This window comes from Schistocerca gregaria, chromosome 1, assembly GCF_023897955.1.
Source record: "Schistocerca gregaria isolate iqSchGreg1 chromosome 1, iqSchGreg1.2, whole genome shotgun sequence".
NCBI classification, from domain to species: Eukaryota; Metazoa; Arthropoda; class Insecta; order Orthoptera; family Acrididae; genus Schistocerca; species Schistocerca gregaria.
Window position 1 is genome coordinate 352,326,941 of NC_064920.1, and position 27,248 is coordinate 352,354,188.

The 27,248-nt window shown below is 36.2% G+C and overlaps 1 protein-coding gene across 3 annotated transcripts in view; it reads left to right on the forward strand.

Moving 5' to 3' along the window:
• LOC126345402 (uncharacterized) overlaps window positions 1-27,248 on the forward strand; it is a 217,922-nt gene that overhangs the window by 154,636 nt on the left and 36,038 nt on the right. For 2 of the 3 annotated variants that reach the window (XM_050002099.1, XM_050002100.1), the window contains exons 2-5: window positions 7,499-7,684; window positions 14,598-14,669; window positions 17,239-17,436; window positions 17,698-17,838. In XM_050002099.1, the coding sequence (XP_049858056.1) occupies window positions 14,607-14,669; window positions 17,239-17,436; window positions 17,698-17,838 (402 nt within the window). In that variant the 5' untranslated portion in view covers window positions 7,499-7,684; window positions 14,598-14,606. Of the gene's footprint in view, window positions 1-7,498; window positions 7,685-7,900; window positions 8,281-14,597; window positions 14,670-17,238; window positions 17,437-17,697; window positions 17,839-27,248 lie in introns of those variants that run through there. The other variant, XM_050002101.1, reaches the window with a different exon arrangement.

Genomic DNA, 27,248 nt, shown 5'->3' on the forward strand with positions numbered 1-27,248 from the left:
CCTCTTCTTGTTCATACTAGCTCAGAATGTATTCCCATCTAAAGCCCCGTGGGATGCTGTCATTTGCAAGGGCTATTGCAGCGTCCATAAAGGTGAAATTTCATGTAGGATGGAGGCTTAATGATCTTATGGGAATACTGATTCCTATGCCTGAAACTACAAGGTGACGAAAATTATCCAACACTTTACAGTAGATTTACTAAGATAGACTGTTGATATTTGTTGTGACAAAATATTTACAAGGATTTCTTTCAGTTTTCTAACTGCCAACAGAAAGGTGCTTTGATATTTAACACTGAAAACAAGATGAAAATTATGTGCTTCAGCCATACTAGGTCCTCTACATCTTGGGTTTCATACTCTTTATTTTCATTGTTTATGTTGGGTATTAAAATCTCCTATGTAGATGACAGGGAATGGTAGAGAATGGAGTATGTGATTGATCCTGTTGTTAGAGGGAGGTTTACCAATATACTAACAATAAAATTGTAAAACTGTGATGCCTGTCTATCCAAATATGGTGATCTCCAAAACTACTTGACGAATTTTAATGGAGTTTTCACAGGTAACTTGAGCATAGTTCGATGAAATGTATAGGCTTTATTGCATCAAAATTGGAACACAAAAAATATATCATAATTTAAAGTTTTATCTAAAATCATCTGCTCAGTTTCGTAGTTTTGATGTTTAATCATCACAGCGTAGTACACCAAAGAGCCAATAGATGGCTATAATAGTTTTGTGGCCACAAACAACCAATAGATGGCTTTGTTAGTTTTTTTTTAACTCAGTAACTGATGAATTTTTTAAAGTTAAGTCAGTGGTAGAATTAAGCATCATAAGCTTCTTTTTACAAAATACGAACTAACTTTGCATTTACTTGGCTTGAATACACATACTTAGTGATTTAATTTTATATATTAATAACTTAACAATGGTTTGTTTCTTTTGATAGATGTAATTTATATCCTTGCTAGGAAAAACGAATTTATTAGGTATTCTTTGTGATTTGAGTTAGCACACATTACATTTTGAATTTGTTTTGTTTATTAATAAAAATTCCCAGAAAGCAGGTGAGTCATTCTGAACACAACAGAAGCCTGATGGCTATGTGGTCTTAAGAATCCCATGATTTTCAAGAGAGACATGCTGCAGCTTCAGAACATTAGGCTTTAACTTGTTCTTTGGTAACTCCTTCTGAAAGAGAGGTGTGATGTGACTCTGATCAAGAGCATCATGCATTATCTCACTCTTCAGAACCATTGAATCACAGAAGCTTAAAGTTACTTCCCTCCAACTTAACATTGTAGAAGTGGAATTTTGACTGGGAATAATGCAGCCACGCTATTTTTGTACACAGAATCCTGCTCATTAAAACAAATTATCAATTTGTTTTAAACATGCACAATTGCTGAGGAGCTTATGTTATGCCTTGATCGTAAACAAAGTACAAGGTCAGTCACTGTGTTCCTTGGTGCCTGTTGCTTTTTTCCATAGCCAGCTCTATGAGGCTCTCTCCCATGTTAGTGCATTCTGCATTCATGTCCCCAATCATACTACTTCAAATGTTATATACAAATAAGTTTCATAAAACAACAGTAAACTCTACACATATGAAATCACTGGCACAGCTATAAATGAATACCCAGGTAACACTATGTTTCTAAGCTAGTTGTTTTAAAATTCTTATAAACTTGTTCCTGCTACATAATGAAATTCATACAATAATTATTAGGCTGTTACCAAATTATAAAAATTACTAAATTGTTTAAGAATATTGATCATATCACTACATTTCATGTATATAGATGTTTTGTACTGTATAAAACTCATTGAATTTTATATTTAAAATTCAATTAGTTGTGTTAAGAATTTCATTGTTGGAGTAGAAGAAGGTAGTAAGTGATAAACTATTGCCAGTAAAGCTTATTATACTGTGCTTTATAGCTATACTTTCTGTGGTTGCTGGCAAATTAAGTAAAAAATGTGTTTCTGCATAATGCATGCCTTTTTGAACCAAAAGAAGTCATGATGTACACTTTTCTTACTGTGTCCATGCAGTGTACTGACTTGCTGGTATAATAATCAGAATTCAGTACATTTAGTTAAGGAATAAATATGCAGAGAATTAGTGATTAGCTTACCCAATTCTGTGAATGGGTTTCTGCTGGATCGTCTGAAATACACCCTACAAATAACTTGTATTGACTCTTTCTGGACACAGAGATTCAGCTTGGCTTCAGACAGGAGTTTCTCTAAAAATTACTGAATTAAAGTAACCAGGATTACTACCTCACTGTTTCATTTTTGTTTTGTTTTCATCTGTCACTAACAACTGTTGCATTACCTTTAACTTTACACCATCCATGTTGGGCTTTATTTTATTTTTATTTTTTAAGAATTTATAATCTCATCTTCAACTTGAAATTTTCCATTGCTAATAATGAAATGGCATAGCATCCAAGAAATGCCTTTTTTTCTCTTTTTTCCCCCTCGTTGTACCCCCCTCAGATTTAGTGGTAAAATGGCCCACCAAAAACTGAACGTAGATCAAGCATGAAAAGAGGAAGCAGGTATACTGAACTGTGAAAGAAGGTGCAGAACAGAAATAGTGAATAGTCCAAATTCAAGTTTTTCAACATCGGGAGAACTGCAAGAATCACTGTTTGTGATTGTATGGCCAGTGTGTTGGACTGCAAAGTGGGAGATCTGTGTTAAAATCCATTTCCTGCCCCCCGCCGTTCGCCCCTTCCACAAAATATGAACTTTCTGTCTGCTTATTGACATGTCTGTTCTCCTTCTGCAGTCTTGGCAATTCTCATATGTACATTGGTTATAGACTATGAGTCATATGGTAGGAATATATTACCATCACAAATAAATGTGATGAATAGTAAGATGCCGCATTGACCTCTCAGCAGAATATATTACTATCACAAATAAATGTGATGAATAGTGAGAGCAGTCGAGATGCCACATCAGCCTCTCACTGAAATGAAAACAACAAATAAATGTGAGTGAACTACGTTACAGCAAAGGAATTCAAAAGTCAAAGCTTCCAGTGCAGAATGTAAGAGCCTTACTATGTGGTACTTGTGTAGAATAATTACAATATTCATGTCTGGAGGTCTCTTCCTCACTGTTTCAGACAGACATTACATCATGACACAGACACAAATTTGAATACAGTGAACAGAATGGACATTTTGTAATTTTATGAAAAGGAAAAATATGGGGCACAAGGGAGATCTGAACACACTCCAACACTATGAGAACATAACCATGACACTGCAGCTATTCAACTTCACCTAGTGTTGCATATCTTGAGCTTGGACCATTGCCTGTTTTGGTTTTGCTTCTTTTTTCACAATTCAGTACACCATCTTCCTGTTTTTGTGTTTTATCTGTGTTCAGTTTTGGACAGGCTATCCATTGGGCCATCTTACCACTAAATCTAAGGGGGATGTGATGGGGAGCTTCCCTTGTCAGTATTACTAATATCATACACTACTGAATATCATTCATAAGACCACTTGTAAGCGTTCACAGTAAGAACTGTTTGCAGTACACAGCAACTAGATGAGCTGAAATTTATACACAGCTTTGGGTATTTTCAGTCATATTTTCTGTCTATATGTGTTGAATAAAACACAGTGGACAACTCACATAGCAAATGTGTCAACTGAGTATGTCTGACACCTATTTAACTGGATTAAGGTTCACAGAATTTGGAAATTGGAGAATTTGTTGAAAGTTTTGGTAATACTCTTGCAGCCATTTCCATAGACTTATACCCACACTGAAAATTCCCATCTTCACAGGGAAAAAAGCAGTTATCATTTTTCAGTGGATCTATGAACAAGTTGGTCTAGGGTGCTTTCCACAGAGATTGTTAGTCAATGAGAATGCTATAAAAACAGTCCACAGATTATAATGTTTTGTGATCCCTAGAAATGGTGCAGTGGTGTGCATTGAGCCTGTGAAGTGAAAATTTGGAGCAACAGAGACTAGCTGTCATCAGTTAGCAGCAGTTTGGAACAATAGAGACTACCCAGCATCTATACATGTTTGACACTCTCTGGAAAATTCAAGTCTTCCCTCCACATCAATGTTGTTAGCATGTCTACACATGCTATAGCTCTGTTCTGAAGCATCATCGTCATCTTATATGTTTGTAACTCTTGTTCAAATACCCAGTCTATGAAGGTTTTTTAAAAAAAACTCTCAGATTATCATAAGCACATGATCCATGTATAGTTATAAAGGTACAATTATGAATTTTTTATATTTTTTACCACTGTAAACTTGAAAACACTTTTAGCTGAAGAGCAACCATTGTCAGCTGCCACCTCATTTCCAGCTCATCATTTCTTTTGCCATGCACTCAGCACATTCATATGCAGTCCACATTGTTTACTCCCCTGATAATTAGCACCACAAATACTGAGTTGTTGAAGTATGCCAGGAAAATGAATTGGTGGGTCATAGGACAGCCCACAGAACAGAAATTTTGATGCACATCAGCAACAAATGGGCACATGAAATACTCCAGTGCAATAAATAAAGCAAACTTTTTATACAAGGATAGAAAGCTGCTCATTTTCAATGCACAAAATGTAGTTTTAATGGTAGATAAACTTCTGTGTACTTGTTGAAGATAGAGTTTCATGTTTTTCAATGAAATGAAATGATTGTATGGCATTATTGACCGGGAGCCCCCATTCGGGGAAGTTCAGCCGCCTTATGCAAGTGCTTTTTAGTTGACGCCACTTCGGCGACTTGCGTCTCAGTGATGATGAAATGGTGATGAAGGACACACAGCACCCAGTCCCCTGCCGGGAATCGAAACCGGGCCCCCTGCGTGGAGTTAAGTTCATTTTCCTTTACAGATTAGTGTAACCATCAGGCAGAAAACAGCATACTGCCAGCTATTAAAAACATACCAAACATTAAGTGTAAGTTACTTACACAGCACCATGTGGTAACATACTCAATTAATGCAAGACACAGAACTGTCATCACATAATGAAAAACTGCAGTTGGAAACCTTAAAGAAGTTAAGAACAAAATCTGTCAAATACACAAGAAGACCTACATCAAGACACTGTTTTTAGCAGATTCTACATTCAGAGAGCCATTGCTAAAAATTATCAGCCATAGGCACATACCAGCTACCGCATCAAAAGTAGACTCCTTCTGTAGTGCCATGTGAAAAAATGAAGCCAGATTGATGAAATGTTTAGGAAAAACCGGCAACTGAATGTCACAGAGAATATGCACTGTGTGGCCTCAACAATAACTTTTGGAGGTCCATAACTAAACAAGTATCTGCTGCCACGACATACCACTTGCAGCATTTACAAATAATGCTGGTTAGGCGTAATATTTCAGCAAATGACCACATTACCATCATCATGTGTGCTGATGATTGTTAATCTTGGTTGATTTTTTCACACAGCACTAAATATGTAATCTGTACTATATGTGTTGCAAGTGTCATGCTGCGATGATGAATGTTATATTTAGTTGTGGACCTCTGAAGTTAAAATGGAGGTACAAGGTACATATTTCCTGTGATACTCAGCTGGCAGTTCCACCTAATCAACTCGTTTATCTAGTTATATTGTCTCACACAACACTAAGGATGTAATCTACTAGGGATGCTACAGGTGACATAATGTGACAGTGAATATTTATTAAGCTATTACCCTCCGAAGTTTAGGTGAAGGACACACAGTGGATATTTCCTCCCATATTCAGTTTCTGAGTTCCACTAATTGCCTTGTTAATTGGGCTCTACTTTTTTCTCAAAAAAACTAAATGAGGAGTTACTACAGTTGCTGCAAGTTGCGTGCTGTAACAGCATATATTTATGTAGTTATGGACTTCCAAAGTAAACACAGAGACCACAGACACTGTAGATCATGGAGTTCTTCTTTAGATAAATTACTTTTGCTGTATTTGTTTTTTTAAACTTGTGCAGAATGCTTACTAGGGCTGTATTTGAGTGATTCATTCACTAGTTGTGGTAAGCAGAACATTTAGTTTTCCGGAAATTGTTAACTTGGCATCTGTAAGTACTGTAAGTGCAGTTTTGCAGATGTTGCATTACATGTGGAGCAATTTTGTTTATGATTTATATTCCCTAAATATGATTATCCACTTGTGAATGTAATATCTTTATTTAAAATTAAATCTCACATCTTCAGGTTTCATTGTTAATAGAGTGGGTTTGATTTTGAGTATTTTACTAATTGCATTACTGGTTGGGTTGAGGTCAAGAACTCTGCGTGAAGCTCCCAAGTGCATTCATTGAAACCCTCACCACCAGGCAGTGAAATCAAATCGGGAAACAAACCTAACTTCAAGCCAAAGGAATCCATACAATGATGAGCTCATTCTCATTGTGACAGATTGAAGATTATAATTACATATATTTATACGTACATTAGAATGCAACTGAGCACAAAATAGATTTAAATTAAGACATTAAAAAAGCAACTCCACATTTACATCCAGAGAACCATGTGATAAACAGTTGCTGTGTTATCCTCATCAAATGGCATCTATTGCATGTGGTAAGAGACGGACATACTGCTCTTCCAACTATTGTCAGCTTCTCAGACATTGGAGACACCACTACTCATTCAATTACCCCTCAGTTGTCATCACAGTGCTGAGTGCTCTCATTCCATTCTTCTCACTCACTTGTTAGTAAAACTCCATAGCTGTTCTATGCATTGAACCCTAGCCTTCCACATCACAGTGACATGCTAACAAGTCTGATTCTTAACATGCTACTTAGTATTCTTAACATTGTACTTAGTAATCAAGTTAGTAATAGTTCTTCTCACATTAATACTTTACAGACACAAGATTGTTTAGGTTCATATATTTAGTAAGGTTTCAAGAACAATTTCCTGAACAAAGCTGAATGAGTGAAAGAACAGAAAATGACAAGATTTACTTTGAAAAAATGGTCCATTGCTCCTTAACGTTATAGGATTTGAAGTATATTTAGCACCTGTTTATGTCATAGACAGGTTCTTTTATTAGTGGTGTATTGTCTTCTTATTTCTATAGCCATGCATGGCTACTGCCGAGTAGCATTAATAGAGAGTAGTCTTCTTTTTATCAAAGCACATAAGCCAAAATATATTTTTGGAAGCAGTGGTAAATTTTTCACAGTTGCCATAACACTTTGTGGCAGGAGATTCTGGGGCTTAGTCTGAAAATGATTCTGATCACACTTTTCTGAGAATTTTTGAATAACAGAAGAGTTCCTCAGAAAATAACTCCTTGTGGCATAGTGGTGGGCATGATCTGTTATTCTGTCAGAATAGTCCACCTCTCCAGAACAGCATTTTCAATGTCATTAGCTTTTACATGAAGTAACTGATGAAGAATGATATAAACACTAATGATAAGCAAGTGTTTGCTCTTGAATGTACTCATATATTTTCAATTAATTTGTGATTAATAATTGCTCATTTGGCAGGTATCAACGTAATGGAGAACATTAACAGATGCACCTAAGTGGTAACAGCAGTCTTCAATACTACTTTCCACATTGCAAACTGATGTTCAGAGCAGGTGGAAAACAGCCATGTGTGGTGTGTGAAAAACATGAAACCTGCTTGAGCAATGTGGCACTACATTCAGAGAAATTCTGGATTTTCTGCAGGTATTACCTATGTTTGTCTTGTCTATATGGCCAAAGGTTTGCAGATAAAAAGAATTACATTAATTTCTTCATCGTCTATAACATAAAAAAAAATTTCTGGTGATGTACACATGTTAAGCCATTTTTAATAGGACAGCCAGATAAGTGATGAATATGACGTCACTTCCTTGTTGTCTCAGTCTTATCAACTGCCAGCTTCCTGAGACCAGCTTCCTCACTTGGTGCAGAGCATCTGCCAGTGTGGAGCTGCATTATATTCTGATGGAGTTAAAGGGCAAAATTGACAGAATAATGTTGTTTTATGTGGCAATGATGTTTCTTTTGTAATGTTTTCACAAACATTCATTTTAAGCAAAGTGAATAAGAATGAGAAATGGGAACAGAAATTGTAACAGATTTTCACATTTTGAAGCTACCTGTTAATTAGGTGAAATGAGGTGTGACAGTTCTGTCCAGTCTAAAGTTACTTAATATGTTGCCAGTGGTTTCTGCCGTATGTGAAGTGAATATCAGATTTCAGCTATTCATTGTTTTATTGCATTTTGGAAGCTGTAACATAAATTCCAACTGTAAAAATAAGTTGACACTGAACTAATGTAAGTAACTTTAAATCCTTCCAAAAATTACCTTTTATCAATAAACTCAGCTACATCTGTTACATTTTCTATCTGGTACATTTGCTTCAATAATTTTGCTTTACAGAACACAGTTTCAGTCTGTACCTGCATTATGTTTCAATCACATACCAGCACATTAACTGAATTTGTGTCTATTGTCAACAAAACTTAATTTTTACTCTCTCTGTGACTATACCAATCACATATCTTAAAATGGCAATGTGCTCAAGATCTAGTCCACTTATTAATGGCTCTCACAGTAAAGGAAACTGTGACTCATGCAATTGAAATTGATTCATCTCAGTTTGGAAATTATTGAATTGTGCATTATTTGTTCATTTTTGTTAGAATATGCTGGTGTTTATGTTGGTATAGATAAATAACAATTACATCATTCATAATGCTTGTATTCATATATCAGAACAACAAAGGGACAACAACGGAAAGACATACTTAGTTAACTGACAGTAACATTTCTTTTCGCTTTACTTAATAATTCAACATTATCAGTGAAGCTCACAATTTTTTGTTTTCAATTTTGTAGTACAAAATCTTAAGACCATTACTTTCTTGAAGTCGTATGTGATGATTTTCTACAGTCAATGATCCACTTATTCTGGTTGAAACCATACACACCAAGTGTACAAAACAAAGACTTGGCTGATCCCCTGGAATCCTTCTTTGATGATTCTTTCTTCTGGTAGCAGTCAGACTTGAAGTGGCCGTACTTCGTGTAACTTAAACATTATTTGTTTTCTCATTTTTCTTTGAAAAAAAAACTGTACTGTTGTCATTTAAGGTATTATTCCACAATTTCCTTTAGCGACTTCGCTTTTATGTTTTCTGAGCTGAAATTTTTATCTTTTTGTATTGAATGCCTTACCTGTGGTAGATGAACTTTTGGTAAACCTTTCAGCATAATGACTATCATTAGCCCATTATCAACTGGTTTGCTCGTGCTCTGCAGTTTGTCGGCTACATCCAGAATATGAATAATGTAAAAATTTTGGCATCCAATTGAGGAGCCCAGATATTCATTCATCGAGTTTTATTCATACCAGCAAGATAATTTTCCATGGTATTTCAAGCTTCCTTTGCCTTTCTTGTGTTTTATACATGTACATAAGCATTCTTTGTACTTCTGTGTAATTCAGTATATCTGTATAGTAAATAATCATTGACTTTTTCGCTGTTTCTATCACTGTAATAATTTTATGCACTGTTCTAAGTTTTCTGATATTGTAATAATTATGACAAATTGTGTATGAAGGGTATCAAGAATATTAAAGCACAAGAAGACTTTATAATCAATTACAAATTTGAAAGCTTGGGAAAAGGCAAAGAAAAACATGAAATAATGAGAGAATAAATATGACAGAGATTTTTATACTGGTACTTCTTTCAACAAGGAGATTGAGGCAGACTAGGACAAAGGAAATGTTTAAATTAAAGATGTTAGTCACACAGAATATGTTACTGTCCACAGTCATGTGTAGCTTCTTTTCTCTGGCTTACTGGTCTCTCCTGATGTTTCTGATACAACTTTCTTCTTTTATTGTTTGATGATCAAATCCATGTCCTACTTTGATCTGCTTTCAGTACTCTATAAAGAGAGCATTTATTTTAAAAAACAAAAGGTTTTTAGTATGGTGGACTTCTACCAGTCCTTCACAGTAACAATCAACAAGTAAATGCTAATCAAGAATCTGATATTCTATTCAAACATGCATAATATATACAGGGTCTTTGTTATTGGGATTATTCACTGATTCTGATGTGGAAAGAAACCATATATTTATTTACATAATCCATTAAATAAGTGGCAGCCAATTGAAAATGAGACAGATGGAAAAAAGTAAGTAAGCTGTTTGGCCTCAGCAGCCAGAGACTGTGTGTGTGTGTGTGTGTGTGTGTGTTATTTCTGATCAAGGCTTTCATGGCCAAAAGCTTACTTTCTGAGAGTCTTTTTGTTGTGCCTATCTGCAACTCAGCATCTCTGCTATGCAGTGAGTAGCAAGTATCCTTTTTATAATGTTGTCATTTCATCCTGGATTTTCCATTGTTTGATTAAGTAAACTGTTTATTATTTTGAAAGTAATTACCATTGCTGTTAATAAATTTATCCTATTGTGAGAGAAGATGGTCATTGTTTCATGGAAAAATGTTTGCCATTGCCTGTGGAATCGTGATTGGGCCCAGACATGCACCTGTTCATCCAAAGCAAACTGATGGCCACGATATCTTTCTTCAGGGCACCAAAACTATGGATACTATATTGGGAGAGATTAGGACTGTATGGTGTGTGTGTAAGGTCTTCCCAGCCAAACTTCTGTAGAACTGTCAAAACAGTTTCCTTTGACTGCAAAAGGCTGCTGCTCACTGGCTTTTTGGGTCATGACTCCACAATTAATGCACATCAGTATATGGACCTTTGTAAAAATTGAAGTGCACCATCAAATCCAAATGCCCAGGAATATTAGCAGACAACATCATTCTGTTGCAGGATAATGCCTGCCCATGTGTTGCCAAGGTTGTTTTGACTATGCTGCAGAAGTTTTGCTGAGAAGCCCTCATAAATCCTCCACACAGTCCCAAACTCTCCCCATGCAATTTCCATATTATTGGAGCCTCAAAGAAATACGTGTATGACTTATAGTTTGCTTTGGATGAAGAGCGGCATAACCAGATACAAAATTCTGTAGGCAAGCAGAAACATTTTTCCATGAAGGCACTAACTGACTTGTCTCCAAGTGAAATAAATGTATTAACAGTTTTGCTGATTTCCCTACTTACTTTTTCCCATCTGTCTCATTTTAATCTGATTGCAGGTAATATAACACTGGTATGGAATGTAGTGATTGTGTTTGGTAAGGTCTATCTGCAATTTTTTGAAACAAATAAACAGTTTCACCTAATTTCCATCCAATTGAAATTTTAAAAATGTATGCTTTTTGTTGGCTTACATTTAGAGTGCAAAACAGAAAAAGCAAAACACATTTAGAGATTTGCAATTTGTCAGTAAAACGTGTTTTGGTGTGGTATGTGATTATTTTGTGCCTACAAAGAAAACAGAGTTTCATCAGTAATATTTCATCACCTATTCCTTTAACTAACTTTTGACAGCAACAAAGATTTGTTCATTTCTCTTTGGCATTTGAGCTAAGAGTGTGATACATACAACTGCCACACATTAGATTAAGTGGATCCTAGCATGTAAAAGAGTTCTTAGTGTTACAGAACATTATCTGAGAGATAGGACTATGTTAGACTATCTCTGTAGACTACTTTAACAATTACTATCATTAACGATGAACAAGTTGAGATGTTAACCTATAATATAAAATTGGGTGGTCCACAGTAAGAAATGGAATTAAAAAATTGCAAATAAAATAAAATAAATTTCATTAAATCAGAAGATAAAATGAGCAAAATGTGCAAGAATATAAAGTAACAATGTAAAACTGTGAAAGAATATATTGAAAAATCTGCAATTTAAATGTTATGCCTAGCATTGTATAAAACCAGCAACAGCAAAATAATTTTCTGTTGAAACATAAACACACATCACGCTCCTAGCCCATGAATCCCTATAAGAAGCAAAACTGCCAGAAACAGAGAACATGTCAAGAACATTATTAATACCATCACTAATTTATTTGATCAATTGTTCACATGATATATTCTCCAAAGCCTAAATAATCTGCTGAAGAACATTTACTACACACTTATGTAGCATTTCAAATACTTTTTTGTTCAAATTTGGCATGTTATTGGTGGATAGCATCCATGAGCATGTTACTTTTCACTGTAAAATTTATTTCAGTCAATGTTTTCAAAATTGTTTAGTGCCTGTACCAGTTTTGGCTGTTTAGTCATTGTCTACAGGTCAGATGTTTTGGTTGTCCAGTGGCTGTATCAAGACGTACTAGGAGTCAACATTTCATTAAGTCTCCTACTACAGTGCCAAAGGTAACACGAGTTACCAGCAGATCACCGAAATTAAGAGCTATCGTGCTTGGCTAGAAGGTGGATGGATGACCATCTGGGTCTGCTGAACAAGTGAGGTGCACTCAGCCCTTGTGAGGCCAATTGAGGAGCAACTTGGTGGAGAAGCGGCAGCTTCGATCCTGAAAACTTAAAATGGCTGGGAAAGTGCTGTGGTGACTGCATGCCCTTCCATATTCACAGGCACTGCAGTGATTACACTGTTATGAAATAAGTGAAATGTATTCACAATTCCAAACATGGACTACTGTATAATGTACAGTGTAATGGAAACAGTGAAAATTTGTGCTGGACTGGAATTTTAACCTGGATTTACTGCTTATTGTGAACGGTCGCTCTAGCATTTGGCTATCTGATCACAGCTCATGGCCAGAGACAAGCTTTCATAAGTCATCAACCAAGTGTCTGCAGGCTGTACTTCTACATCCATTATGTGTATTCCCATACAGGGGAGGCATTTTACTTGAAAATTGCTTTCTCAGTGTCGGTGTATAAAGATGATATTGCAGTGCATGTGCTTTAACTGAATTATGATGCAAAGTTCCTTTGGACATGCATGCATGTCCAAAGAAACAGTTACTACAGTGACTACAGCTATTATGAAATACATAAAATGTATTCACAGTTGTGAATATGGACTACTATAAGCTGTATAATGGAATGACGACAATGAAAATTTGTGCCAGACTGGGACTGGATCCTGGATTTCTCACTTATCGTGAGCAGTCATCGTACCATTTGGCTATCAAAGTATGACTGAAGGGCAGACCCAAACTTCCATATGTCATCAACCAGATGACTGCAGCCTGTACTTTTACATCCATTATGTATATTCCCGTACAGGGGAGACATTTTTTTTCTTGAAAGTTGATTGCCCGGTGTTGACAGATAAATATGATATTGCAATGCCTGTGTTATTACAAATTATGATGGTTCACAATTGCAAATATGGACCACCATCAGCTCTATAATGGAATGATGGCAAGGAAAATTTGTTCCAGAATGCGACTCAAACCCATATTTCCCACTTCCCTAAGCGCCTGCATGCATGCACACATGTCTGAAGGAACTTTGCATCGTAGTTGGGAATAATACAGGCACTGCAATATCGCATTTATCCACCAAACCCAGCCAAGTAACTTTCAAGTAAAATGTCTGCCCTGTACAGGAAGATACATGATAGATGTACAGTGCTGGTTGCAGATACATGGTGGACAACATGTGGGCATTTGGGTCTGTGCATGAGCTGGCACTCGGATAGCCGAATGCTAAGGCAACCACCTGCGATAAATGGGAAATCAGGTTAAGACCCGGTCCAGCACAAATTTTCATTGTCACCATTCCATTATGCAGCTGACAGTAGTCCATCTCCACAATTATGAATGCATTTATGTTCGGACAGTGTCCTACTAGAGCTCTCAACAAGTGCAAAAGTTAGTATTCTAAAAACATCACATTGTTAATATTGTATGAATAGTGCTTTTCATTACAGCTCTGAAATATTTTTGTATGTTGTATCAAAATCTAAATCTACATACATACTCCAAAAGCCACCACATGATTTATAGCAGTACCTCTGCTAGTCATTCACTTGCCTGTTCCACTTGTGAATGAAGTGAGGTAATAACAACTGTCTATATACCTCCATATGACCCCTAATTTCTCTTATCTTGTGTTCCTGGCCAATGCAAAATGTATGTTGGTAGCAGTAGAATCATGGTGCTGTCAGCTGCAGATGTTGGTTATCTAAATTTTTTTGGTAGTGCTTCACCAAAAGAATGCCATGTTGCCTGCAGTGATTCCCATTTCTGAGTTCACGAAGCATCCCTATAATACTTTTGTGTTTATTGTCACTAGCAGTAACAGATTTAACAGAAGACTCTGAGTTGCTTTCATATCTCTCTTTAATTCAACATAATGTGGATCCTGAACACTCAAGCAGTATTCAAGAGTACGTTACACTTGTGTCCTATGCATGGTCTCATTTATAGATGAGCTACACTTATCTAAAATTGTATAACATTTGTACATCAGAACATTTCATTCTTACTTTTGTTACATATCCTTTAAGTAAATTACATGATGACTGTTGAATAGGCAATTATTGTCATGGTTACTCAGACTTAATTGAAATGGAAATGTGAACTAATGTAAATGTGTGAAGAGTACTCTATAGTAATACAGACACTAAGTTTTTGATGTTGACACTACACTATGACTACTGTCTTCCAGTATTTTCATATTACATCATACTGATTTGTGTAACCTTATCTGTATTTTTATGTATTCAGAAAACCAAAATGGGAGAACAAAACAAGGAAGGAGTTCGTCTGTCTGGATATTTAGAAAAGAAAGGGGGTATGGTAAGTATGTCTCTCTGCATACAAACTACAGATAAATGTGTCTATGTTGGGAGAGGGAGTGTTAAGTAAGTGTATTTTTTTGTGGACAATTGCCCGCAACAAAGACAGAGAATGTAATTGTGAGTATTTTAAACAATTACCTGTTTTGCCCTTTGTCAGATAAATTCATCCTGATTTATTTTAATAATTCTGTTCAGTACCTCTAAAGTCATTGTCATTTGATTGAAAATGTATGTTCATATCAGATCATGAATCCACCATAATTCCAGTATAAACATATTATAGTGTAATTTATTTAATCAAAAGTAATTGTATTCACAATCTGCTGTAGCTATACTATACAGTGTTGTATTCATTTCATAAAGTTGTATAGCCCTTCATTCTCATGTGGAAGTCTTTGGATGTTATATTGAGTCAGGAATAAAGAATATTATGTTTCACATCCATAATTAGTTTCATTTGATACAGAGGAGGAATGTCACGGAAAACCTCAGATACAGTGAATCTTGTGCAATGTGGGTACCAAAAATGCTTACTGACTAATACAAATATCAAAGACTGTCAGGCAGTATTATTGATCTACTATCAATAAGATGGAGATAATTTGTTTTTCCACATTGTTACGTGTGCCATGACATTGATATCCTGCACCAAATCAGAATCAAATCAACTACCAATACAGTGGAGCCATACAACTTCGCGAAACCAAAAAGTGCAAACTATCTTACTAGTCTAGATGAAAATGATGGCTGTAGGTCAACAATTACAGCTGATTTGTACTTCAAAATGCTCACCAAAAGGATAGTCCTCCTCCAAGACCACATTTATCCACACAATGCTGCCTATATCGAGGATGATGTTTAGCATTTCCGATCTCACATCCAGTGACTATTACTTTATGTTGCACATGAAACAATAGCCTGGTGAATGACAGTTTGAAGATGATGAATGTTTCAAGACTTCTGGTGAGAACTGGGTTGAAGATCATATTGCACCATCACAAAAAGTGCTAATGAATATTGGCTGTGTGAAAAAGTGAAGTAGATTTATAGAAAACCAAAACTGCCTTTAAAAAAATTTTCTGAAGAATATATGTTTTATGCCAAATGACCCTTACTTTTGAATACGCCTTGTAATTACCAACTTTGTTTACAAGAATACCATAATTTTCATGAACAACTCATCACAGCCCTTGTTCAGTTACACATTTAAATTCGTTTTAAGTAAATAAAATTTACATAAATATGTAGAAATAATTCATCAGGCCATAAGAGGTAATTTAACTGAGGATACGAAACAATAGCTGTAGCTACATTTATCTTACATTTTTGCTGACTCAGGCATTAGAAATTCAGTATTAAAAATTTGCAAGCAACAACATTTATAACCAAATAACATGGAAAGAAGGGAGCAAATGAAGACTGAGGAGACTCATGGTATTCGTCTGTAGTCCCTGAACTGTCTTCTAACATGACAGTTTGAAACTAGTTTAGAGTTGGAAATGAAGCTAAAATAACATAAGCAAAGTAATGCTTCAATAAATTACACTAAATAATACATGATATTTAACAAGTGAGGAACATATCACACTGTGTAATGTCTATTAAGAAATACTATGCAGATTAAAAATGTGTACTGTATTCTGACATGAACTTGGAGCCAGGCCTTTATTACCAGTTGGACTATCTAGGGCACAACTCACAACACCTCACAGGCTACAGATTTTCCTGTACCTTTCTCATATATTCATTCCTCATTCCAACAGACTGTTTTAATCCTTTATGGAGCTATATTATATTGCATATGCCATTGCAAAGTGAATGATTTGTTGTGGAAGTATCCCTAGGCTACTTGTAAGTAACTGTATTCTTTTTCTACTGTAGAGTCAGAAAAAGAAGTTGCCTGACAGTGGCAGTGAGTTTAGCAAGGCTGCTTCCTGCATTTACATCAAACAGTTACATAATCGGATTTTGTACATGTGTATTACAGCTCAATAGGTGACTTATTTTTGCCTGCAGTAGTTTGTGATTCACACCTGAAAACTGGCAACAGCATTATCTGCTGTCAGAAATCATCTCTCATCGACTATACTACAGAACTGGCCTAGCAAAGTATGGAGCAACCCCTTTTTGCTGTCTTGCCCCAATAGTTCAGATAGTAACAAGATATCCCACATAAAACTAGGGCCCAGGTTCATAGCCCAGTGTGAGATAGAAAACAACTGTAATCCCCCTGTTAAGTTTTATAAGAAGGTATAACTGGCTGCAGCATTAATTATTCATTTTGGAAACATGAATCTAGAAAATCTCTCATTTTAGAGTTTAGCCTCCAGTCAATGACAATGTCATTAGTGATGACTAACTACTGCTAGTGATAGCATTCTTGTGCTGTATTAACCATGGTAGGTACTTTACCTTGTTAATGCTTAAAATAGATACAAAAAACAACTTACCCAATAATAAGGGAATCCAATATACTTAAAATAACTGGTAATATACTAGTCATAATGTTTAGTTATAGTTCAAGTGACATTATGTGTAAAAAGTAAGAATTTTTGGATTCATTTCAGAAACTTATACCTGCCTGGAAGCAATATTGGTTTGTTCTAAAAGGCCAGCTGCTGCTGTATTACAGATCTGAAGCTGATTACCTAAATATCTCTGTACACAAGGGATCTATAAACATGGGACTAGCATCTAATGTACGTCCAGGACTAAACCGACCAAATATAATAGAGATCATTACTCGCACTCAGATCATCACACTGGTAATTGCCACACAGATATAAATGCACTTTGGCAGATTTTCTACATAAAATAACTAGAGGATATGTGGCCCTGTGAAATGATGATTTTGTATTAAATTTGGCTGTTACATTGCAAATCTTAAAACTGATGCACATAGGCAGTGTTTTACAAATTGTTTCTTGTGTTTGTGATGAAACTATGTTGAAATAGTTGTCTGTATACCACTACACCACAGTACTTATGCCAAGTAGTAATCATATTTTTTTGCTCATCTTTTGTAGAGAACCAAAGATCGCAGCACACAAGAACAATGGCTTCAAGCTATGCTGGAATCAATGGCAGTTCCCAAGTCGGCACGAAACAGCACTGTGCCTATGCATATGCGATACTCCTTAGACAATTTACCTGTTGTATCGAAAGATGTAAGCAAAGAAGAAAATTGTTACCATTTACCATAAAATTATGATTCTACAGCCTTTAGCTTTTATATTCAGTTAGTATTTACTTTTTGAATGTATTTTCCATTGATCCCTAATGCATACCTCTCTTGCCACATTTTCTGTTTGTCATAACTTATGACAGATTTACCCGTATTGTAAAACCTGAGAATCATTGTCCTTGTTCAATGTCACTGCAACTATTCCAGAGCAATACATAAACCTTAATCAATCAATGATCTATACTTATTACTAGAAGATTCAAGTAGCATATTGCAGGCACTTTTACTGGTGACTCAGGGACCAATACGAGATCCCAACAGGTGCTAATAAGTGAGGCAAGTATGTTTCACCCTGAAAGAGGGGCTCATCACAGGCACTTGTCTACATGCTCATTTCACAGCTGAGTTGCTGAGCCAGGTGCAGCCTTGGCACTTGCTACCATCCTGAATGAGTTTCATCTATCTGATGCAGTCAACAGCGAGCTCCTCCCATTTGTCAGAGTTAGTATTAAACTTATTCTTATCACACTCGACTAAACTTTGAAGTGCAATGCATGTCTTCCAGATGGTCTCTTGGAAAGTGTTACATCACTAAGTAGTGTGCATCAGAAAATATGGGGGTGGCCCCTAAAAATCTAAGTGTCCTTGCCACCACAAGTGATTTTCCTTGGCAGTTGCGGTGATAGTGCATATACATTATTCCTCTATGTTAATGAATATTTAGTAAGCACCTCATATGAAAGGTGTTTAACTTACATTCTTGTTTATCAAAAGTTAATCTCCAGGTCTCAGCACCTTACAAGAGGGTGCTTAGCAAATGAGCTTGTTAGGTGAGTATTTTTGTGGTCACTTTCAGGTGTTTGTTGTCCCATAATCTTCTACGGAACTTCCTGAAAGTATTCACTGCTTTGTCAGTTCTCAACATTTATTTCATCATCAAAAGAGAAAGAGATCTTCTGACACTAGTTGGCCAGGGAAGCAGAATTTGTCAAATACATTCAACAAGGAGCCATCCAATATTATGGCAGCCATATCCATGCATCCTTGCTCTATAATCACAGTCTTTGTTGCATTCACAGGCATAGAGAAGGGTTTACAAACAGCAGGAAATTTGTCCACAAGCCTTTGGACGTCATCTTGAGTATGTGCAACAAATGTTGCACCATCAGTGAATAAAATGTTGCTTACAAATAAGTCTTCATGATAGTATTTTGATTTGAGCAGCAACATGATGTAAAGTTTCCCTTCAGCCCTGCTGCATAGATGGATGCCCAGGTTTTTCACCAGAAGCAACTTTGAGTAGTAACAAGAATAATATACCAAACAAAGTAGGGGCCAGTAAAGAGGTTTTGATGGCGTTGAGCCACAGTCATGTAATATTTTTTAAAAGAGTCAACAACCATTTGACTGCATATTACTATATTTATCTTCTGTGCTAATCCTGGATGTGGCTTTTATGATGCTCCAAAGCAGGCTCTGAACTGCCTACATTGGTATGACATAATAATGGTCTAGTAACTTTTACCATTGTACTTGAGAACAGCATAAAAGCCCAAATCTGCATAGTACAGAAGTTAAATATAGTAATATACAGACAAAAAAAGAAAAAAAAAAGAGAAAGAGAAGTAGGGGCCAGTACACAGCCTTGACAAACTCCTCTTGGCACAACAAAAGAATCTCAGTGCTTCATTCAGACATCACAGCATGCTCATAATTGACGTGAAAAGTTCTTATCATCTTCAGGAGATTTGGAGGACACTAGTATACAGTCCCTCCTTGCTGACTGTCAAACGCCTTATTTAGGTTGAAGAAAGCAATGAACAATGGGACCATCTGCTTAAAGCATTTTTACTGAGTCTACTGTAGCATGAAAATTGTGTCGATAGTAGATCCCTGAGCACATAACCTACATTGAAATTCAGTGTACATACTCTCGCAAGCTACCCCAGTGTGCCTACCACCACATGGGTGAATGCTTTCCGCCAACACTCGGCAGTGAATTTCCACAGCAGCAATTGCAATCACTTTGTGTAGAGTGATGATGTTGGTATCATGCATGTTCTGTGGCACAGTACCTCCAGCCCAAGATTTCAATAAAAGGTTGTAGACCACTGGGAGGAAAAACATCCACTTGAAAATTTCTGCATGGATGTCATCTTTACCAAGGCATTTCCCACCCTGAAGTCACATAACAGCTCTTTGAAGCTGCTCTTTAGCAGGCACAGCATCCAGCTTGTCAAGCTGAAAACTGAAAAATTTCTACTATTGCGCATGGGCTGATGTTGCAGGATGTGAGTTAAAGTTGGAGTAATGTTCTACCCACCACTGCAGTTTTTGATTACAATCTGTGATGACTGTTCCACTGCTCTCATTAAGTTGGACAGTCTTCTTACAGGTAGGCCCAATGGCCTTTTTGATACCCGAATACTCACCATCGATGTTCCTGGCATTGACACATTCCTGTATACTTGCGCAACCTGTCTCCCAGTAAGTGTTATGAGTGGTACACTGAATGACTGCTTTTACTTTGCCTGGATCAGCACTGAAACTGTTTGATTGCCATTGCCAGTTGAAAGTTATCTGATGTTTAGAGTCAAGGATGAGTTTCAAGACATCAGTATTCTCAAAAAACCAATCCTGGGATTTCACTTTTGAAGTACCAAATGTAGTGCCAAATATAACAGTAACAATGACTTCGTCTTCTGTCAGTTGAGGTAAGCACAGCTGTCAGTGTCATTGGTCTGCTGCTGGTTGACAAATGCAAAGTCAAAATGCATTCTATTCTCCCAATCACACTTTCAGTGGTGCACAATAGGTCATTTCAAACAGCAAAGCCAACACTGTGTTGTTTGGGACTGGTAGTGTCTTTTCCCTACCAGATAAATGTGTAATTTTCCTCTTGAACTGAGCCATCATCTGGTAGCCTGATTTCCTGCATGGTTGTTACAACATATTAGGCCTAGCTAAACTGACAATATTTATGTGTGAAAATTGTTGGGAGAAAATTAATTCAAATTTGATCTAAGATGTACATATACTTTTCATTGATTTTTAAATAAAATGTATCCTTTGGCAGTGATGGTATTAATAGAGAAATGCATGTAGTAACTTGTTATTGCTAACAAACTGTTAAATTTAATCAAATTCTGCACATTAAATCAAAAATCAAAAATAAAAGTTGCAAGTAAAATACATGAAAATGTTGAGGTCAAAACATGAGCTCAGTAAGAGGTTTCACTATCTCCAGTTTTATTAAATAATGTTATTAACAAAGTAATAATTGAAAATGTAATATGATTATTAATGGAGCACAGTTAAAAGGGAGGAGTTCTGTCTTCCAAAGACCAATGTATTGAATAATCTTGGCACTCTACTAACCACTGAAAACTACATAACAACTGAAATTGAATCAAGAGCTCAAGAGATAGCAGCTGTTAAGAGCTCAGACAAGATAACGTGGCTCATGTGCAGAAACTCATTGTTGTTCTCAGTGCTGGGCAATCTGCCCTTCTGTTCTGAAGGGGCAACTAGCTCTGTTTGCTATCGCCTACTGAGCTGTGCATTTCATATGTTATGTACTAAGAAGCATCCTCCCCCACCTCAGTTATACTGTTGGAATGGAAGCCTGTACTCAGGGGTTAACCTCATTTGTCATCTTCATGATGAATTGGCTAACATTTCATTAACAGTTATACTTATTTTGATATTTCTGTATTAAGTAAGATACTGCTTGAAATTTTAATAGTTTGCGATGGAAAATATAGGTCACCATGCTTTTGCAGTTGATGGACATTAGATCATATATTGTTGCATACAAAATGTAGGTAGCATATGGCATTTTTCTTTAAATTTGAGACAAGATTTATATCTGTCTTCAACCTTGAGAAAATGGATTGTATGTAGTGCTCTCATTTCTGATTGCCTGTGCAAACAATAGAAAGTGAAATATTCATAACATCCCTTATATCTCATAAATGGTTTGTGATGCTGAAACGAATTTGAGACAACTGATCGCACACAAAGCAGAGAGTATTTTCTCGTGTAGTTAACATGAGCTATTGACCTCACTTGTCATCATTCGCCTGTTTAATAAAACACTGTTTCAGGATTCTGTCACAGTTCTAGTAGCACTGCGCTGTTAGCGAGGTGAAACTGTGTAAACACCATCTACATCTACATCTACATTTATACTCCGCAAGCCACCCAATGGTGTGTCGCGGAGGGCACTTTACGTGCCACTGTCATTACCTCCCTTTCCTGTTCCAGTCCCATATGGTTCGCGGGAAGAATGACTGTCTGAAAGCCTCTGTGCGCACTCTAATCTCTCTAATTTTACATTTGTGATCTCCTCGGGAGGTATAAGTAGGGGGGAGCAATATATTCAATACCTTATCCAGAAATGCACCCTCTCGAAACCTGGCGAGCAAGCTACACCGCAATGCAGAGCGCCTCTCTTGCAGAGTCTACCACTTGAGTTTGTTAAACATCTCCGTAATGCTATCACGGTTACCAGATAACCCTGTGACAAAACGAGCCGCTCTTCTTTGGATCTTCTCTATCTCCTCCGTCAACCCGATCTGGTACGGATCCTACACTGATGAACAATACTCAAGTATAGGTCGAACGAGTGTTTTGTAAGCCACCTCCTTTGTTGATGGACTACATTTTCTAAGGACTCTCCCAATGAATCTCAACCTGGTACCTCCCTTACTAACAATTAATTTTATATGATCATTCCACTTCAAATCGTTCCGCACGCATACTCCCAGATATTTTACAGAAGTAACTGCTACCAGCATTTGTTCCGCTATCATATAATCATACAATAAAGGATCACACCACAGTGCTTTTGCAAAAGAAACTAATTTTATCATGTCAACAAGATAAAGAAAAAAAGGATCCAGTCATAAAAATAATTCACCACTCTATTGTAGAATTTCTGAACATGCAGTACTATAAGTGTGTGTGTGTGTGTGTGTGTGTGTGTGTGTGTGAGTGAGTGAGAGAGAGAGAGAAGGAGGGGGGATGCATGTTAATAGCTTAACCTGTGATTATTTTGTATTTTGTTCCATTTGTACCACATTCCACATGTAGATTGCCAGTTACTCAGTATGATACTAAACAACTGCAAAATATCCAGCATACTAAATGAGAACTATCTAGCATGATCTTTGCTCAGTGTAAAGATTTGTTAAAGTTATCTGCATAAATGTATGAAGAGAGAAAATAATATTAAAAAGAAAAGTTTATAGAATGTTTGTCAGGGAGTCTAAGCAGGATAGATGAAGAATAGTTTTCTTAGGATCTTGGCATTTGCCATGAGACAACTTCCAAATTCAGTGGATTGATTTTTTATTTTCAGTCATGATTTGATTCTACCTTCCTTCCTTCCTCCATTTCTTCCTATGGATGTACAGTGACTGTAAACAATGTATTTGTGGCCTTTATGGACAGCATCAACAGAGCATCTTCAACAGCTGCAAAAAATCAATCTTTGTCTTTCACAAGTAGTGCACAGTTCACTCAGCTTTCAAAATAGTCTTATAAATGCAAACAGAATTTTGTTTGTTGTAAAAAATAAAATTTTTAAAAGCATGTTTCCCAAATAGTCACATTGAGTAAAGTAGAGCAGTAATTAGCATACTGGACTCATTCTGCAAGGTCGAAGATTCAAATATTCATCCCACCATGAAACTGTTCTAGGCAAATGCTGGGGTGGTTTCTTTGAAAGGACACAGCTGCTTTCCTTCCCCAATCTTGCAACAATCCCAGGTTGTGCTCCGTCTCTAATGACTTCTTTGTCGATGGAATGCTAAAACCTAATCTTCCTTCTCTGACTTCATTCATCCTACTCCCACGCAATTTTCCTTGCATTTTTCTCTGACTTCATTCATCCTACTCCCACGCAATTTTCCTTGCATTTTCTTCCTCCTGTTGTCTACCATTTCCTCTCAGTCTGCTCTTCCACTTGGTCATCATCATGGATTGCACAAATGGACCGTTGCCAGTGCTTGTGTTGCATTCCTTTGTATTTACTGGCCCACCCTCGGCATTCTTATCGCATGCACATGTTGCCTTCCTCCCAGCCATCAGTTACTGTTCCCCAATACTTCCTCCCACTTCCCACCTCCTTGACTCACCCACTCCACCCAAAACAACCATTCACCTCAGTCTAGGTGCAGAATTGCAGTCCTGACACAGTGTAATCGGCCAGCACAGAGGTGTGTGTGTGTGTGTGTGTGTGTGTGTGTGTGTGTGTGTGTTTGTAATGTGCTCTAGCTCAAGAAAGGATTTGTCAGAAAAGTTGTAAAGATTTTAGTGATTATGAGCCTAATGGGTGAGTCATTACCTTCATTATTTAAAATAATGTGTCTCTTTGCTTTAATGACTCCCACTGTATTATGTTACCTATACCTGTGAAATTCTCACCCTGATTAAAATCATATTTAATATCACCCTGACTAAAATCATATTTAATACGGAAGATTTCCAAAATGAATGTTCAACCTGAGGAAGTCTCCATTTATCAGGAAACATCATACTGATAGATACATGTGCAAAAGCTGGTTTGTACAAAACAAACTCAAATTTTTCTTCACAGCATGGTTATCATACCCTTTGTACACATGGACATGTGGGTGCATGGAGACACACTCAGTCCACGAAAGGAAAGGGGTTCAACAATCAGCTGCAAATCCAATCTGTATTTTATTGCAAATCTGGATTTCAGCTGTTGAACAGTTATCTTCAGTGCTAAAATACAAGTATCATTATTTGAAAGATGTAAAATAAAAATAAAAACCACATTGTTCAATAGTAATAGTAGTGACAACATTAGGTAACATACCATTTAAACCAAGTAAAGTAGGCTTGTCAAATTTGTGACAAGACATGTTACTATAAGATTTGAACACCTAAATAGCCAGATTTTAAATGAGGTTGTTGTTTACAGATTAGTACAAGCAGCCACACCTTACGTCATATGGGAATTCTATACTAAGATTACCAGCTCATTTTTTTTGGTATAATATTCATATTAAAATTACAAACTAAACCACGTAGCCTTTATTAGAATTAACACTTTTGTCATAAAACAGATTACATGGCAAAACGTTACAGTTTACACAGAATTAATGGAAAAATTGGTCTGCTAAATAGGGGTGGAAAAAAGTTTAAAATACTATAAAACCTTTTTTCTTTAAAATCTTATCTTGATAACAGCCTTCAGTAACTAGTCATGCCTGTTGACTATCTCTTCAGTGTCATCTTTTAAAATAATATACCTATCCTAATTAATGTAAAAACATCACCTCATTTGCATTGCCTTAGATGCAGAGAAGAAAAGATGTACACAAATTGCCTTATACCTGAACTACTAAGAGATCCATTTAAAATGTAATGGTTGAAACAATAATAATCAATTTTGTTCTCACTTGGTGGACTGCCAAATGTTATATAAGAAGGAAAGCTGTTAGGAATGCTAAGTCCCTCCTGCATTATGATGCAAAGGTGGCCACCAAGAAGCTCCCAAAAATGGTTACTTTTCATCACCATCTGCCCACTGAGCAGGCAGAGACCAGAGGATCTCAGATGGGAAAAAACCTCTGTCTCCTTCAGGAGGTTTATAAATCTGCATTTTTCAGATCTATGTAGCAGTCTCACATCTGACTGTAAGGATGTGACACCAAGTGCGCTCTCAATAATACGGGCAGCAAAATTAGTTTTTTCAACTATATCTCACCTATCCCAAGCCACATAATCACCAAATCCGATTTCAAGTCTTCTTCCTGTCTGTCCTACATAATAGGTGTCACAGTCTGAACCTTTAATTTTATACACACCTGATTCATGATAAATACTGCTTCTGTAAACACTGTTAGTTAAAATAGGCCCAAGATTATCTGTAGTTTGGAATGAAACCACTATTTAATGCTTTTTAAAATTTGATGCTGCTTGCGCACTAATTTTACCATTATCAGACATAGGTATTTATTGTTGTCTTCCAATTTATTGCTAATATCAGGTCTTACATCTTGTTGATACTTAGTTGTAATTTTGCTATAAATTTTCTTACATAATGGGAAGGAAAATCATTTGCTTTAACATATTTAATGATATCTAGCTCTGTTTCTTGCTCAGCTTTTTAGGCTGGGAGCTTGAATAGACAACCGATAACAAAACTGAGGACTGCATTTGTATGTTGGCTTGGATGGTTTGAGTAATAGTTTACAATACTATTTTTCATAAAGATCCTAAAACTTTGTTTTTAGTTGTCATTTCTGAAATTCAAATCTAAAAAATTAATTGAACTGTTCATTTCTACTTCAAATGTTAACTTGATTTTATCAAGTAATTCACTGAAGCTAGTGATGATTGCATTTTCCATTATTTAATTGTAAACTGTAATGTTTTGACAAGTGATCTGTTATATGCCAAAAGTATTAATTGTGATAAGGATTACTTGGTGCAGTTTTTAATTTTAATACCAATATTATTAAAAAAACTGAACTGATAATTTTAGTATACAGGGTGTTGCCCTACCCTTATGATATAAAGCGTGACTGCTTGTACTACTCCATGAACAATAGCCCCAGTTAGAATCTGGCTAGGTACATCTTAAAATCATACAATAGCATATGTTGTCACCACCCTGAAGAGACTACACGAGTTGGTTTCAACAGTATGTTAACTAATGTTGTCACTATTATTATACAATGTGGTTTTTATTTTACATTTTTTTGAAAACTGATTCTTGTATATATCTCGCATTTTTGCTCCGAGAATAGTTATTCATTAGATGGAATTCAGATCAGCAATAAAATACATACTGGATTTGTGATGATTGTTTAACTCCTTTCCTTTTTAGAAATATACCATAGTCCCTGTGTGCAACTTTCAATGGAATCAAACTATCTCACACTCTCAGAGTTACTTTATGGCCACTACTGAGGCTACAGTATCCACAGATTCAACCTCTTAATCCTTCTTTAGTAAAATGAAGCAGGCAGAGGAAATAGGTATACGAAACTTAAAAAACTAAAGCATACTGCATGACAGCAATCAAATCTCATGATTATCTGATCAAATTGCTTTCCTCAAAATACAGTGGTAATTATTGTCAAAAGCTTGGTGACACAGTAATAGAACAATTTGTTCTATATGAGATGACACTTTAAATTATCATTATTATCATCATCACCACACCACCACCACCAAACACAATGAATGCATTGTTGATGCAGTCGTTACTCGTTTTTCTCTCTCCATTTGTACAATTTGGGTGAAGAATCTGCACATAGTATTAGCTAAGAAGTAATGTTGGCAAATAATGAGTATCAATTTACATCAGTTAAAGGCATCAAGCGTTAACAAAATCATAATAAATCTTGCTAC